Below are 11,751 nucleotides of genomic sequence, written 5' to 3' on the forward strand. Positions count from 1 at the left end.
CGATGGGAATGTAAAATGTGCTGCTCTGGTTTACAGATACGTTCACAGGTGGTCAGAGGACAAAGGCTCCGATGGGAAGAATCTCCAAATATAGGCCAGCGGGTGTATCTAGGGACGAAGAAGGGGCAGGGGTCTGGGGGGCGTGAAGGAGGACCGTGCTCTGCAGCTTTAATCCTTAAAGAGGGAAGGAAAGATCTGAAGCAAATAGGAAGGTGAGGTTTCATCTGTCGCTTCTGGGTGGTGGGTACGTGGGTCTTTGTAGTTTTCTCTGCGTCCCTCTCTCGAGACAGGAAGGTGAAAAGGAGAGGCTTCGGAGCCAGTCAGATATAAATGGAACCCTTGTACCGCGCTCGTTTTGCAACCTTCGACAGGTTCCTTAACCTCTCTGAATCTCGGTGTACACGTCTGTACGATGGAGGTGCTGACGCTTACTTGGCAGCATTGTGGTGGATTTATTAAGGTGATAATGATAAGCACCTTCGGTAAATGGTAGTGGTAGTTGATGCTAGTAAAGATAATCCAGGTAAGCGGTTTACTCGGGGGGATTCCCCAGCTCGTAATGCTCTCTCCTTCTGGGGGAAGCGATGCAATGGATGTGCTTCTCCCTGGCACTGCAGGTCACATGTGTCATGGGACCGAGCCAGTGAGGAGTGTGTCGCTTAGTTCCAGGTAGTGGGTTTTTGAAATGTGAACTAGCAGAAAGGGGGGTGCTGCCTTTGTGAGAGTTAGTGGGGGGGGGGCATGTTACTCGGGTGGAAAGATGGGGCAGGGATGTAATCAGCCAACTGCACGGTCCTCCGTGCTCAGGTAGGGTTCCCTTGAACCTTGGATGCGGTAGGGCTGTGGCTTTTTCTTGATTATTAAGTGATGTTGAGTGGTGGCAGGTGTCATATACGATACAGTCTTCCCTCCGGTCAGGCAGAGACAGCTGCCCCCGTGTCACTGGCGAGCGGGACGTGCTGGGCACCGCAGCAGCCAGACCCCGGTCCCTCCGTGTCTTTGGGATGCTCTGAATGCCAGTATTTCTCAGCTTCTTCCGGCCCATGACACACAGCTCACCATTCTGTACCAGGAGGGCACCTCTGCCTCGCCTCCCACCCCCTCCCCCATGCCAACGCCTTCCCTCCACAGCACACACCCTGGCGGCGCTGTCGTGCCCCGCCCGCCGCTTCCCGTCTGAAATTGGTACCTTGGAGTGACGACACTGAACCAGGATGTCCTGGACACACCCACGCACCCTCCCGCCTGCTTGGAAAGCAGTGAATTCTCCTGCTTACAAGGAGGAAGAGGGTGTGATGCGTGAGGTTTGGATGACCTGGGGGATGCTTAGAAGCGGAGGGAGGGGAAACAAAAGATGGGGAAGGTAAGGAAAGGGAGAAACTATTTCACAGCATGCTCCCTAAATTCTGCATTTTTCAGAAAAAAAGTCTTTCCTGCTGGGACTTTCCTCTGAAATTGCCTTAATTCCCTTTCGTTCACTGCAGATCCTAACTGGACTCACACATGATATGTGTACTTTAATAGTTCACTTAGGGGCTTCCCTGGTGGCGCAGTGGTTAAGAATCCGCCTGCCAATGCAGGGGACAAGGGTTCGATCCCTGGTCTGGGAAGATGCCACATGCCGCGGAGCAACTAAGCCCGTGCGCCACAACTACTGAGCCCGCGCTCCAGAGCCCGTGCTCCGCGATGAGAAGCCACCGCAATGAGAAGCCCGCGCACCGCAACGAAGAGTAGCCCCCGCTCGCCACAACTAGAGAAAGGCTGCGCGCAGCGACGAAGACCCAGTGCAGCCAAAAATAAATAAATAAATTTTTTAAAAATGCATACACGATCCATCTTAGATCAGGTAACCTGGACACTTTCCTGGGATGGATGTGCTTCTCCCTGGCACTGCAGGTCACATGTGTCATGGGACCGAGCCAGTGAGGAGTGTGTCGCTTAGTTCCAGGTAGTGGGTTTTTGAAATGTGAACTAGCAGAAAGGGGGGTGCTGCCTTTGTGAGAGTTAGTGGGGGGGGGGCATGTTACTCGGGTGGAAAGATGGGGCAGGGATGTAATCAGCCAACTGCACGGTCCTCCGTGCTCAGGTAGGGTTCCCTTGAACCTTGGATGCGGTAGGGCTGTGGCTTTTTCTTGATTATTAAGTGATGTTGAGTGGTGGCAGGTGTCATATACGATACAGTCTTCCCTCCGGTCAGGCAGAGACAGCTGCCCCCGTGTCACTGGCGAGCGGGACGTGCTGGGCACCGCAGCAGCCAGACCCCGGTCCCTCCGTGTCTTTGGGATGCTCTGAATGCCAGTATTTCTCAGCTTCTTCCGGCCCATGACACACAGCTCACCATTCTGTACCAGGAGGGCACCTCTGCCTCGCCTCCCACCCCCTCCCCCATGCCAACGCCTTCCCTCCACAGCACACACCCTGGCGGCGCTGTCGTGCCCCGCCCGCCGCTTCCCGTCTGAAATTGGTACCTTGGAGTGACGACACTGAACCAGGATGTCCTGGACACACCCACGCACCCTCCCGCCTGCTTGGAAAGCAGTGAATTCTCCTGCTTACAAGGAGGAAGAGGGTGTGATGCGTGAGGTTTGGATGACCTGGGGGATGCTTAGAAGCGGAGGGAGGGGAAACAAAAGATGGGGAAGGTAAGGAAAGGGAGAAACTATTTCACAGCATGCTCCCTAAATTCTGCATTTTTCAGAAAAAAAGTCTTTCCTGCTGGGACTTTCCTCTGAAATTGCCTTAATTCCCTTTCGTTCACTGCAGATCCTAACTGGACTCACACATGATATGTGTACTTAAATAGTTCACTTAGGGGCTTCCCTGGTGGCGCAGTGGTTAAGAATCCGCCTGCCAATGCAGGGGACAAGGGTTCGATCCCTGGTCTGGGAAGATGCCACATGCCGCGGAGCAACTAAGCCCGTGCGCCACAACTACTGAGCCCGCGCTCCAGAGCCCGTGCTCCGCGATGAGAAGCCACCGCAATGAGAAGCCCGCGCACCGCAACGAAGAGTAGCCCCCGCTCGCCACAACTAGAGAAAGGCTGCGCGCAGCGACGAAGACCCAGTGCAGCCAAAAATGAAATAAATAATTATTTTAAAAAATAGTTCACTTAATGAATGGTGGTTAAAACACCCGCTCTGTGCTCAGCCCCGTGCCTTGTGCTGGGGCGCGCGCAGAGCGTGCGGGGTAGGGTGCTTTGCAGGGCTGTCCCCTCACACACGTGCGGGTCCCCACCGTGCCCTCCGGCGCTGCAGTGTGGGGGGTCAGGGAGGGCCTCCTGGAAGCTGGGGATGGAGGGGTGGGTGACGCGGGGGCCTGCGGTGAGGATGGCTGAGCGGCTGGGTGTCTGGCTGCCGTCCCGCCTCCACCGCTCAGGCTACGCGTTTATCGTCCTCACCTCGGGCCTCTTTTCTGTGAGTCAGGGACGGGGCCATCTACTTGATCCACGACACAGACCCAGCAACTCAGCGAGTAATGGCAGGGGAGAGACATTTTCTGGTTTAAATTTTTTTAAATCATTATTATTTTTAACTGTAGTGCATACAGTGTACCATTTTAGCCATTTTTAAGCGTACAGTTCAATGGCATTAAGTATCTTCTCTGAGGAAGCTTTCTAAAGTTAAAGATGCTTTAACAACTTTCTTGTGATTCGTGTTGGGCCGTGAAGGTGAAGGTTTGTTACCATCCTGTACGTTCCCGAGGGCGGACGCTCTTGTGAGGGATGGAGAGGGAAGCTGGGTGAGTCGGAGTCAGGGCTCGGCCTTTGCCGCGACCCTCACGCGCCCTGCTCCCTCCTTCCGTGAACCTCCATATACACCTCGCCCTCGTGCACAGTGGGTGTTGCCACAGACCTTCAGTGCACTCCTGCCGGGGGTGTTCTGCATCCCATTGGCCGGGACACCCTGTCACCGCAGGGAGGTTCCTGTGTTACGGGGGCCGGGCTGGGCCGAGGGGCCTGCAGCAGAACATTTCCTCCAAAGCGCTAAGTAAAATGCCTCATCTCCACATCCCTCCCCTGTGCTAAGAATTCAGACTCCCTTTGGTTTAGTTAATTGCTGTCAGCAGGTAAGGAATTCAGTTGAGGCCCGAGATTGCCAAGAAAGACCTGCCCGAGGGTTTCCTTCGGCCCTGAGCCCCGGTTGGTTGAAGGGCGGGAAAACCCCACGTTGATGAGTGTGCACGTGGATGCACTTTCCTCAGTGTCACTGCCTGGAGCCGAGTCCACTTTTCCCCGACACCGGCGACACTGGTGGCTTCTCGCCTCAGGGCAGAGCGGCAGCGCGTGGCACCCATCTCCCGGACACCTTTCTGCTTTTGAGCCCCTTCCCGTTTTCTCTGTGGAAACGCCCTCCCCGGGGCGAGGACGGGTCCCGGGAGGGGCCGTGGACCCCAAGCCTCCTGTCATCGGCTGCTCCTCCGCACCCAGCCCCCCGCGCGAGCCCTCTGGACTCTTTCCCGGGCCGACGTCGTCTTTAATGAGCACGGAGGCGCCGCGGGGCTCGCAGGCAGGAAGCGTGTGGTTTGGGTCCGGGAGCACATGACGCCCCGGGAAGCAGCGGAGCCCGGGGTATGAGTCACTGGGGGAAGGAAAACAACGTCTGTCTTCAAGCTCCGGGAACCGGGAAAATGAGCTGGAAATCTGAGTAATGTATAATTTTACTAAAATTAACCGGCGAGGCCTTCAGATGGTTTCTGGGTGTTTCAGTGTCTTTTCCGGTCCTTGATGCCTGCTGTGTCCTGCCTGCAGGGGCCCATTCTCCCGTTCGCCCCCCACGGGTTGACCGGGGACAGTCCCCGCCGCTCCCTGGGCACCCTGCCGCGCCGTGCAGTGTCGCCGTGCTGCGTGGTGCCGGGCGCGGGCGCCCGCGCCGCCCGGCGACTCCCCAGCCTTCTCAGCGCTCCCCCGGCCCTGCGCCCCTCCCGGTGCTGTGGCGGTCACGGGGGAGCTTGTCGCCCCTGCCCGTGGTCGTGAGCCCGTGAGAAGGGCTGTGTCTTCCTCTCTGTAACCGTCAGACAATAGGGGCTCAGTTAACATTGGCTGAATATCGTGGGGCCTGAACTGGACGGAGGCGTGTTCCGAGTGACGTGTCCAGTCCCCGAGTTTGCAGAGTTCATGAAGTGACCTCTAGAAACCTCAGTCTGGGGGGGTAGGTTCCCTGACACAATGACAGACCTCACTGTGTCAGGGAAGCAATTCACATAGCTCATCAAATACTGAATTTTATTCAAATTTAGATGGAAACCTGATGCTGGAGATGACTCTGTGTGACGACATAGTCTTTTCAGACACCGGTCACCTGTATATTCAGTAATAAATACCCGTTCAGGGAAAAGCCAGGTTATCTTGGGTTTGAGGGGCCTGAAGCCCATCGAGCCAGACGTCCCCGCTCTGTGACGTTCTGCAGGGACGTTCGGCGTTTGCGGTCACGACCGCGCAGCCCTTCACCGTAAAGGCCTGTAATGTCATCTGAATCATCACAGGAAGATGAAATTATGGACAGGCTGGTTTCAGAATTAAGTGCTTTTTTTTTCTTTTCTTTTTCTATTTTTGGTATGGTAATTCTTTGAAAATTGCCAGGATCCGTGTGGTGTGCATGGAACATCTTATCTAGACTGTGGCCAGAACACACTCGTCCGTGATTGTCTTCATGGGCTGGAAGTTTATTGTCTAATTGCTTTTAAGTCATTTTGTACCGTCGACCAGAGAATAGTGAGGGGCCAGGGGGACACACCCAGAAATTACGTGCTGTGCCGTATGCGGTTCGTTGCCCTGTAGTTGATGAACTGAGCTTACAGCTGATTTGGTTCCACTAATGTCCATTGATCCCTGCACTGTCACAGAAGTCATTACCACATTTTTAGTTAAAATACTTGCTCCTTTGTTATGAAAAAAAGACTGCTCTGGCAGCAGAGAACACTGCGGATGTAAGGGCTGAGACCTGAGGCACAAAGAACCCCTGGGCGGGGGGTGAGACCTGGGCCGCAAGTTGCTGGGCTTCTGCCGCGAGGCCCACCGCTACCGTGCAGAGTCATTCTCCCCCTTCTCAAAGAGACGCAGCGTGTGACGTTGCCCCTAGACGAGATCTATCAGGTTGCAGGCAGGGCCCGTGCTACCGCCTCATCTGGGTCCCCCTTGGCACCTGCCCGTGGTTGTGGTTGGACTTTCCTACGGCAGGGCCCTCCCGCTGGCGCGCCAGGCTCTCCACGCTCCACACCAGCCTGATCGCCACACCGTGAGCCAAACACCACGGCTCGCGGGCCAGTAGCCTCGGCCAGTGACGAGACCGCACTGGGTCTTGGTCCCCTCGTGTGGGGCGGGGGTGGTTACAGCCTCCCCTTCTCAGTGCTGTTGGGAAGACTGAATGAGCTGAGGCCAGTGGAGCCTCAGAACAGGACCCGACAGGTAGGAGGCGTTGGGCTACTTGGGCATCATCCCCACCTTCATCCTTCTGAAGGCAGATCCTGGTCCAGCCAAGCCAGCCTGGAGCACACAGGTGAGATCTCTGGGCTCCGAGCGAGTGGAGTTGGTTGGAGAAGCGCTCAGCCAGCCTGCCGAGCAGGGGGCTGCCGTCTCGTCTGGATGGAGCTGTGGAGCTCACTCCGGACCCTGGGAAGGTGCTTCTCCCCAGCACCCACCTGGGTTAGCATCCTGGCCCCTCAGTTACCGGTAGGCTATTTGATCAGAGCCTCAGACGGTGGGGTGACGATTGTGTGATATTGACCCACACCGAGGTGAGGGATGAAATGATCAGTGTGAGCGTCTCACCACGGTCGCCAGCCCCCTTGCCTCCCAGAAGCTGCCAGGGTTTCCCGTCTGAGCGCTCACTCCTCTTTTTCAGGAACAAGACGGCCAACGGGGACTGCCGGAAAGACCCCCGGGAACGGAGCCGCAGCCCCATTGAGCGAGCCGTGGCCCCCACCATGAGCCTGCACGGCAGCCACCTGTACACGTCCCTCCCCAGCCTCAGCATGGAGCAGCCCCTCGCACTGACCAAGAACAGCCTGGACGCCGGCAGGCCGGCCGGCCTCTCGCCCACCCCGACCCCGGTGGAGCGGCAGCAGGTACGCCCTTGTCCAGGGGGCTCGGCCGGTGGCCGGTAGTGGGTCCGGGGGCTTGGGGGGCGGAGGGCGGGGTGGAAGGAGGGCGGTGACAGACGTGGGGAGTAACCCCACCCTCGGTTCTGTACTGAGGGTGGTTTTAATTCTGACCTGGGCCTGCCTAGGCCTCACCCCTTGGGACTAATGGCCTCAGACAAGACTTAATGTCTTTGGGGCTTAGTTTCTTTGCACCAGGCGGGGTTGGTCTAGACTAGCTGTGTTTCTAGCAGTCTTCCTTGGCAGCCGTGTTGAGGGATCAATGTAATAATCCTAATAGGAATCCTACGTTAACCCGTTACAAGGCCACACGGATGGAGTTGAATGCCAGGTTGCTTTGCTTTGGGCTGGAATCCTATAAAGTCAGTGGTCACAGTGGCTTTTAGCTCCTGCTGGTCAGAAACCTGTGATTGGCAGACAAGGATTTTTTATTTTTTATTTTTTTAGGAAATTAAGTTGTTACTGAATAAACACAGATTGCTTGGTAGGAAAAAAGACTTTAAAAAAATGGGGTTCCTAGGGGAAGAGCTAATAAAAGGAGGCATTAGCCTTGAGGTTCAGAAACACTGCATGAGCCCATGGCTTTTGTCTCTGAACATTTGGGGCCTGTGACCTAATAGGTCCTCGCTCAGTGTTTGCTTCAGATTCTTGGACGCAGACAGCGAGCAGAGGAGGTGGTGGGGCCGCCGGAGCCGGGCTCAGCCTCCAGGCTGCCGCTGTGTCCCCTGCCCGCTCCTGGTTCTGACCCAGCCTGTGAGAGCTGCTCGTGAGGGGCCCCGGGCGTTGGGCGAGGTTGTGCTGGCGTCTGTGGTTCCCAGTGAGGCTGATGAGCATTTGTGCTTCCTACCTTGGAGCCCAGATCACAACCCCGTTTGTTTCCTTTGTTCTTTTAACAAAACTGCGTGGACACTCGCTTTGTGTAGCGAGTGTGTTAGAAACTGGTCAAGCTGGATGCAGGCGCTCACAGTTTGAGTCTGGAGGAGACAGGGAGTCAGATAACTAGACTCTTAATGTATGAATTGGTGAGAGCCAGGGTGAGTTATCACGTAGTGAACACTCACCAGTGCTGCTGCGCCCCGGCGCTGGGAGGCCCTGGAGCTACAGGAAGGAAGGGAGTTACACTGGGAGGGCCCGGGGCGTCTCCCAGACCCAGGGTCGTGGGTACAGCCAGGCTCAGGATGCAAGGGCCGCCGGCTCTTGCCTGGGCGAGCAGATAGGAGGCAGGACCCTCCTTCCTCCCCTGGCCCCGTGCCTGTCTCTGCATCCTTTTCTCTCTCTGCTTCTGGATCCCACGGCCAGCTCGGCGTGGCCGTCCCCCAGCTCCCGAGCTCAACTTGAATCTTCTCCTGAGTTGACCTTGGTAGTTGAGCCGCAGCCTGAGGCAGATCTCCAGCCTGGCCACGGGGCGAGGTCACTTACGAACATGGCTGCACAGCCCCATCTCGAGGATGGAGGGCACGTCACTACGTCTCCCAGAGGGCTGGCGGGGAGATCACGGGCTCGGGGGTTTAAGTAGGCCCTTCAAAAGGTGGGCTGCACACTGCAGGCTGTCCTTCAGGTGCGGCATGACCAGCACCTGCAGGGCGGGACTCCTGGACGTGACCACGGGCCAGGCCCCCACACCCATCTCGGGCGACGCGCCACGCCCCTCAGGTACGAGTCTTCCTGTTTCATACTCAGAGAAATGGAAGCTTAAGCGGGCTGAAGGTCCTGCCTACTGACTAGAGCTGGTCGCCCAGGTCCACCCGGCCTCGAAGCCATGTTCTCTCCTCTCTGCCGTTGTCCACACGGGGGGGGGGGGGGGTCACAACGACCCTTTTGGTGGCTCCGCCCCATTGCTCATGTGTGGGATCAATAAAGCCCCGGGTTCTTTGTTCACGTGCTGCTGGTGAGCTGCGTCTTCCCCCATCCTGGGTGTGTGGGATTTCTTGTTACAGCCGGGCACGTCCCCGCTCACCTGTGTGGGTACGGGTCTTCATCACAGACGTGTTCTCATTCCTGTTCGCTTCCCATCACAGGAACGTTTGATGCGCAGACTTCACAGTGGCTACTGATCCAACTCTTTACGGGAAAGGCTGGGGGTGGACAAGGCCCGATTCCCTTGTTGACACTGCCTTTGGGGTGACCCTTCAGCCAGCTCCTGCTAGCTGTCTCGTCGTCCGGGTTTTCAGGAGTTAAGTTTCCTGGCTGGAACCTAAGGGAGCTCAGTTGGTTCACAGATGTTTTCTGTCCGGGTCTGGGGATCCAGACACTCGCTGGTCCCTGCTCTGAAGTGTGTGTGGTCGGGGAGACAGGTGCCTCTGGAAGGGCTGGTTTACTGGCTGAATGTGGGGCGGGCAGGGGGCGGGTCATGCTTCACAAGGATGATATTTGAACGGGGTTTCAAAGGACGAGTGGAGTTTGCCAGGCAGCCTCTGCGTGGTTTCGGGGAAGGAGGGCGAGTGTGGGCAGGCGCATGGGGTGAGGGTGCTTTGTGTCTAATTCAGGCACTTGGATAGATTCCTGCGTTTCTGTCTCCATCGTGACTTGCATGGTCGTAAAGGAAACCGACTTGAGCTGGCTTGGCTTGAGAGAAACCGGGAGTATATTAGAAGGGTCCTGGGATGGCCCAGAGAAGCCCGTGGGGCGGGGGGGTCCGAGGATACACTCTGAGAAGGGCAGGGCCAGGCGCTCTCAGGACCCTGACGGTGGGAGCTGTGGTCCCTTTACAGCCCTCTGCCATCTACACGCTGCTCTCCCGACTCAGCGGTGGTCTCATTTCGGATCCGAGAGTTGGGACAGGCCGGCTCCCAACAGCCGAGCCTCTGTCCCGCGTCCCTCACCGATCCACACTGCCACTGCCTCACACTGAGGGTCACTGCTCAGAGAAGGGAGAGCTTGGGAGGGGGCCGAGCACACCCCCCCAAGACTCTCGTTCACGGTGGGTTCGGGTCGTTGAGCAGTGTGGCCCCCAACGTGAAGCCGGAGGCGGCGCCTGGGCTTGACTGGGTCTGCCGTTGGGCCGGCAGGGCTCCAGGAGGGGCTCCCGCGCCGAGGCACCACTCCAGCGCTGAGGCCGCCGGCACTTGGTTCTCCAGGCGGGACGGGTGCCCGGCGGGGGGGCTGAGGGGCGCCGGGGTGGCCGCCCGGCCTCGGAGAGCTGGGCGGGGATATGAGGATGGGGTCGCCACTTGGGGCGGGGGAGCCGAACCGCTGCTGCCGCCTGTGTGCTCGCGGCCCCGCTGACGCCAGCCCCCTCCTCCCGCAGAACCGGCCCTCGGTGATCACGTGCGCCTCCGCCAGCGCCCGGAACTGCAACCTCTCCCACTGCCCCATCGCGCACAGCGGCTGCGCGGCCGGCCCGGCCAGCTACCGGAGGGCCCCGAGCTGTAAGTGCCCCGCTCAGACCACTGCAGGGGACTGAGGGCTCCTTCCGTGTCCTCTTGGTGCCAGGAGCGGCTGGCCTGTGGGCCCATCTCTGAGGGAGGTCGACACCGCGTTCGTTGAGCCCCGGCGCAGCGGCCTTGTGCTCGGCGTGGGGGGGGGGGGCGGGGGCGGGGGAGCAGCACGTCGGCCCCGCCCTCCAGGCCCCCCCACTCTAGCGGGGCCCGCCGGCTGCCGCACGGGGGTCTGAACGCGTCCACGGCCCGGCGCAGCAGACGCGGCGCCCCGTGGCAGGCTCAGAGAGGTGACCCGTGCGGACCCCCCACCCCCACCCCGGTGTCCCCGGGTCCCAGCCCTGACCGCTGTCCTCCCCCTCACAGCCGCCACCACCTGCGACCCCGTGGTGGAGGAGCATTTCCGCAGGAGCCTGGGCAAGAACTACAAGGAGCCCGAGCCGGCGCCCAACTCCGTGTCCATCACGGGCTCCGTGGACGACCACTTCGCCAAAGCCCTGGGCGACACGTGGCTCCAGATCAAGGCGGCCAAGGACGGCGCGTCGAGCAGCCCCGAGTCGGCCTCTCGCAGGGGCCAGCCCGCCAGCCCCTCTGCCCACATGGTCAGCCACAGCCACTCCCCGTCTGTGGCCTCCTGAATGGAGCACCGCCCTCCAGCGCCACGTCCATCTGCATGGTTTGCCTGAGCTTCGAACAGTCAGTGCTTAAAAAATGGAAAAATGAAAAAAAATCGTGGGGGTGGGGGGAGGAGGAGGGATGGTTTAATTCGCAAAAACCACGTTGTCGGGATTTTTGTTCTGTTTTGTACTTGCTTGGTATCCGTACCCGGGGCCCTCAGACGTGATAGCAGCGCCTGCGTGTGGAACCTCTGTCCGCTGTCGCCCCCCCGTCCCTGCCTTGGTTACCGAAGCAGCCTCAGTGCAGCTCAGCTGCCCTACAGGGCCTGGACTCCACGCCTTGCGCTTTCTCAGTCACAGGCCAGGCCACTGGTGACCCAGACGCTTTGTGCTTTTTCATTTGCTTCTCGAGACCGGGGCGTGTGCGGCTCAGCTTCCAGCCCACGTGTGTGTGTGTGCGCTTGTGTGTGTGCGTCTACTTGAAGAGAACAGAACTGTCGTGTCTGATTTGCACTATGGGAGGAGGACTCAAGTTGCCTGCCTGACAACTTTGTGCGAGATGATAGTACTCTGAGGGCAAACTGCTGAAACACGGAGGGTTTAAGGATGACATTTCTGACCATGGGTGTGTTTTTTCGTTGTTGTATTAATTTAGACAAAAC

The 11,751-nt window shown here is 58.4% G+C and overlaps 1 protein-coding gene across 2 annotated transcripts in view; it reads left to right on the forward strand.

Annotated features, from left to right (window-relative positions):
• The window catches only part of VGLL4 (vestigial like family member 4), a 147,849-nt gene extending 136,179 nt beyond the window's left edge, over nucleotides 1-11,670 (forward strand). For both annotated transcript variants that reach the window (XM_055079503.1, XM_028478749.2), the window contains 3 exons: nucleotides 6,840-7,062; nucleotides 10,343-10,463; nucleotides 10,839-11,670. In XM_055079503.1, the coding sequence (XP_054935478.1) occupies nucleotides 6,840-7,062; nucleotides 10,343-10,463; nucleotides 10,839-11,110 (616 nt within the window). In that variant the 3' untranslated portion in view covers nucleotides 11,111-11,670. The remainder of the gene's footprint in view (nucleotides 1-6,839; nucleotides 7,063-10,342; nucleotides 10,464-10,838) is intronic.
• Nucleotides 11,671-11,751: the final 81 nt, after the last annotated feature.

The sequence above is a fragment of the Physeter macrocephalus genome, chromosome 18 (genome assembly GCF_002837175.3).
Source record: "Physeter macrocephalus isolate SW-GA chromosome 18, ASM283717v5, whole genome shotgun sequence".
Classification (NCBI taxonomy): Eukaryota; Metazoa; Chordata; class Mammalia; order Artiodactyla; family Physeteridae; genus Physeter; species Physeter macrocephalus.